A 2311-nucleotide genomic window follows, 5' to 3' on the forward strand; every position below is an offset into this window, starting at 1 on the left:
AATTCTAGGTGTTTACCCCAGCTTTAAGGATTCCGGAATATGGTCGCAACGATCAACCTCAACACTTTCAACAGTTAGTTCCTGCTCAGTCTCATCGCCTGATACTGGAGATGTTGCACCATCGAGCCCCTCTTCATCCGATGAGACACTTTTCCTTTTACTGGAGCTCTTGGAGTTGGATCCTCTGCTCGAAACAGATTTTTGTGGTGAATCAGCCCAAAATGCCGTTCGCAATTTACCTGGCAGAATCATGAGGCGAACTGCTGCTTACAGGCACCAAAATGCTGCTTCCATTCGCACCAACTGCCACTAGTTGTCCATCAACGAGCTGATATTCGCCTTCTGCTACCGACATTGCCGCTATTTGTCCGGTAGGTTCGCTTGTTGATTTCCAAATTCCCATTGATTTCAGCATCATTCTACAACATAGCAGATATATGGAAAACGGCGGCTAATCGTAGATTTTTGTGCAAAATTAACACAGGCGACTAAACCTAGCAAATTTATAAGTCGACGCATAAAGTGACCAAAAAGCTGTAACCATTTTCCATCGCCACCTTTCGGCTTTTGCTACGCGTTTTGGGAATTCTCATGCCCAAATGCTCAAAACCCCTGCGTTTAAATATTCAACTCGTTCAAAGCACAATAACAAAGACCGTCATTTTTCACCCTGTATAAACATGATTTTATAACGCGTCTAAACTTAATACATATTAGATTAAATACAATATTAAAATTTGTCATTTAATGTTCTGTGTGGAAATGATTTAATCGGTAAAATATGCCGTGAAATTACCTGTGGAAAAACACCGCCAAAAGCAAAGCCAAATCCCAATTTGCGTAGTTTTTCTGCCGCTGTATTCCGATGATGTTTGGGGGGAAAAACGGATTGTTTCCATATAAGTCCTCGTTCCATGGAATGATGTCCATTTGGAACAGGCATTTTATCAGGACAACCAACTGAAATTCCAATAAACCGTCCATGAAACACGCATAGTGAGTATAAGATAAACTAGAGAAGATAAAAAAATCAACTGCGATTTAAAATTGTTTCCTTCAGTCATATTAAAGAGGCTCAGTGGTAGTCAATGATTAAAATCAGCAATTAACAGTCTGCGTCTTTCGCATATTTTTTCCAGTTTTGCAAAGCTTCTGAAGGTTCGTCGCGGCAATTTATGATTAAAGAAAACTTTAAGTACTATTCAGACAGTCCAAGCAACTTACCTCAGTGTAGGCTATGATGGTAACCCAGAACGTTTTGGAGGGTCGCGGTATGGTGAGCGATCCCCAAAAGAACACCATTAAAGGTAAGGGCAACGATAGGAAAGTGGCCGTTTTGGCTTGATTGAGGAAAATTGCGAAATAGCACAACCATTCCGATCGGCTCATTATCACATACCAAATGGCGAGCAGAAGCCGAATTATCGGTGGCTGGTCATCGGAGGACATCTCTTCGCCAAAGTCCTTTTCGGAGCTGCTCGACTTCCTGAAAATCGTTTCTATTTTAATAGTCGCATTCGCATCGAGAGACAGAATACACCAATGCTTGCTGACAACATCAAGAAGTGCGAAGAAAATAAGGAAAACATTGAACAAGTGTATAATGTAAAAGAGACGACAGGCAATTTATGTTAAAAATTTACTTTTGCCACGATAATTTAGTAATTAGTGGCAATTGCAAGACACTTAAAAAGTGAAACTGGTGAGTTTTTCTCGCCACTCTCCAATGGAATGGTGTGGTAGTGCGCCACCAAATAGAAATGGAAAAAATGGATTGCAAAAACAGTTCGAAAATTGAAGCAGTTCAATTTCCGATGGAAATCAAATCAATCAATGGAAATATATGAGACAAATTAAGCGTATTAAGTATATTGAAAAAGAGTAACTGTGTAATTTCTAACAGGGACGGATCCAGCTTTAAAATCAGGGGGGGGTTATGTAGAAAAAATACAGTCTTCTGTTGTCTATGGAATTAGAAAAATTATCGTTGTTTTGTGCAAAGATGGCGTAAGATTATTGCAAAATTTCATGTTTTTCGTCCCGTTTTCGCTCATATCTCTGAGGCAAAATGAGCAAGAACGCTCATTTGTACATCATTCTAGACAGAAATAAATGGCCATTTTAGAAAGTGAACCATCGATAAGAAAATGTTGGCAGTTTTCTCAAAAAATGCTTGAATTCAAGAAGTTTTAAATTTGCGTGGTTTTTTTTTGTGCTGCAAAATCCACTTGAACATGACGCTGCTTTTTTCGAAGTTTCTCAAGAACCATTCGAGCCACAGAATTCATTTTGGCATCGTTGGATAGAGAAT

General features: G+C 39.3%; 1 protein-coding gene across 9 annotated transcripts in view; it reads right to left on the bottom strand.

The window, feature by feature from the left end:
* Positions 1 to 2311, bottom strand: part of LOC109537339 (piezo-type mechanosensitive ion channel component) — a 32858-nt gene that overhangs the window by 4656 nt on the left and 25891 nt on the right. For all 9 annotated transcript variants that reach the window (XM_048664961.1, XM_048664959.1, XM_048664965.1 and 6 more), the window contains 4 exons: positions 1225 to 1486; positions 797 to 960; positions 240 to 419; positions 17 to 184 (listed from right to left, as the gene is read on the bottom strand). In XM_048664961.1, coding sequence (XP_048520918.1) covers positions 17 to 184; positions 240 to 419; positions 797 to 960; positions 1225 to 1486 — 774 coding nt within the window. The remainder of the gene's footprint in view (positions 1 to 16; positions 185 to 239; positions 420 to 796; positions 961 to 1224; positions 1487 to 2311) is intronic.

Source organism: Dendroctonus ponderosae, unplaced genomic scaffold, assembly GCF_020466585.1.
Source record: "Dendroctonus ponderosae isolate FM_Combo_2020 unplaced genomic scaffold, Dpon_F_20191213v2 Dpon_F_20191213_3, whole genome shotgun sequence".
Classification (NCBI taxonomy): domain Eukaryota; kingdom Metazoa; phylum Arthropoda; class Insecta; order Coleoptera; family Curculionidae; genus Dendroctonus; species Dendroctonus ponderosae.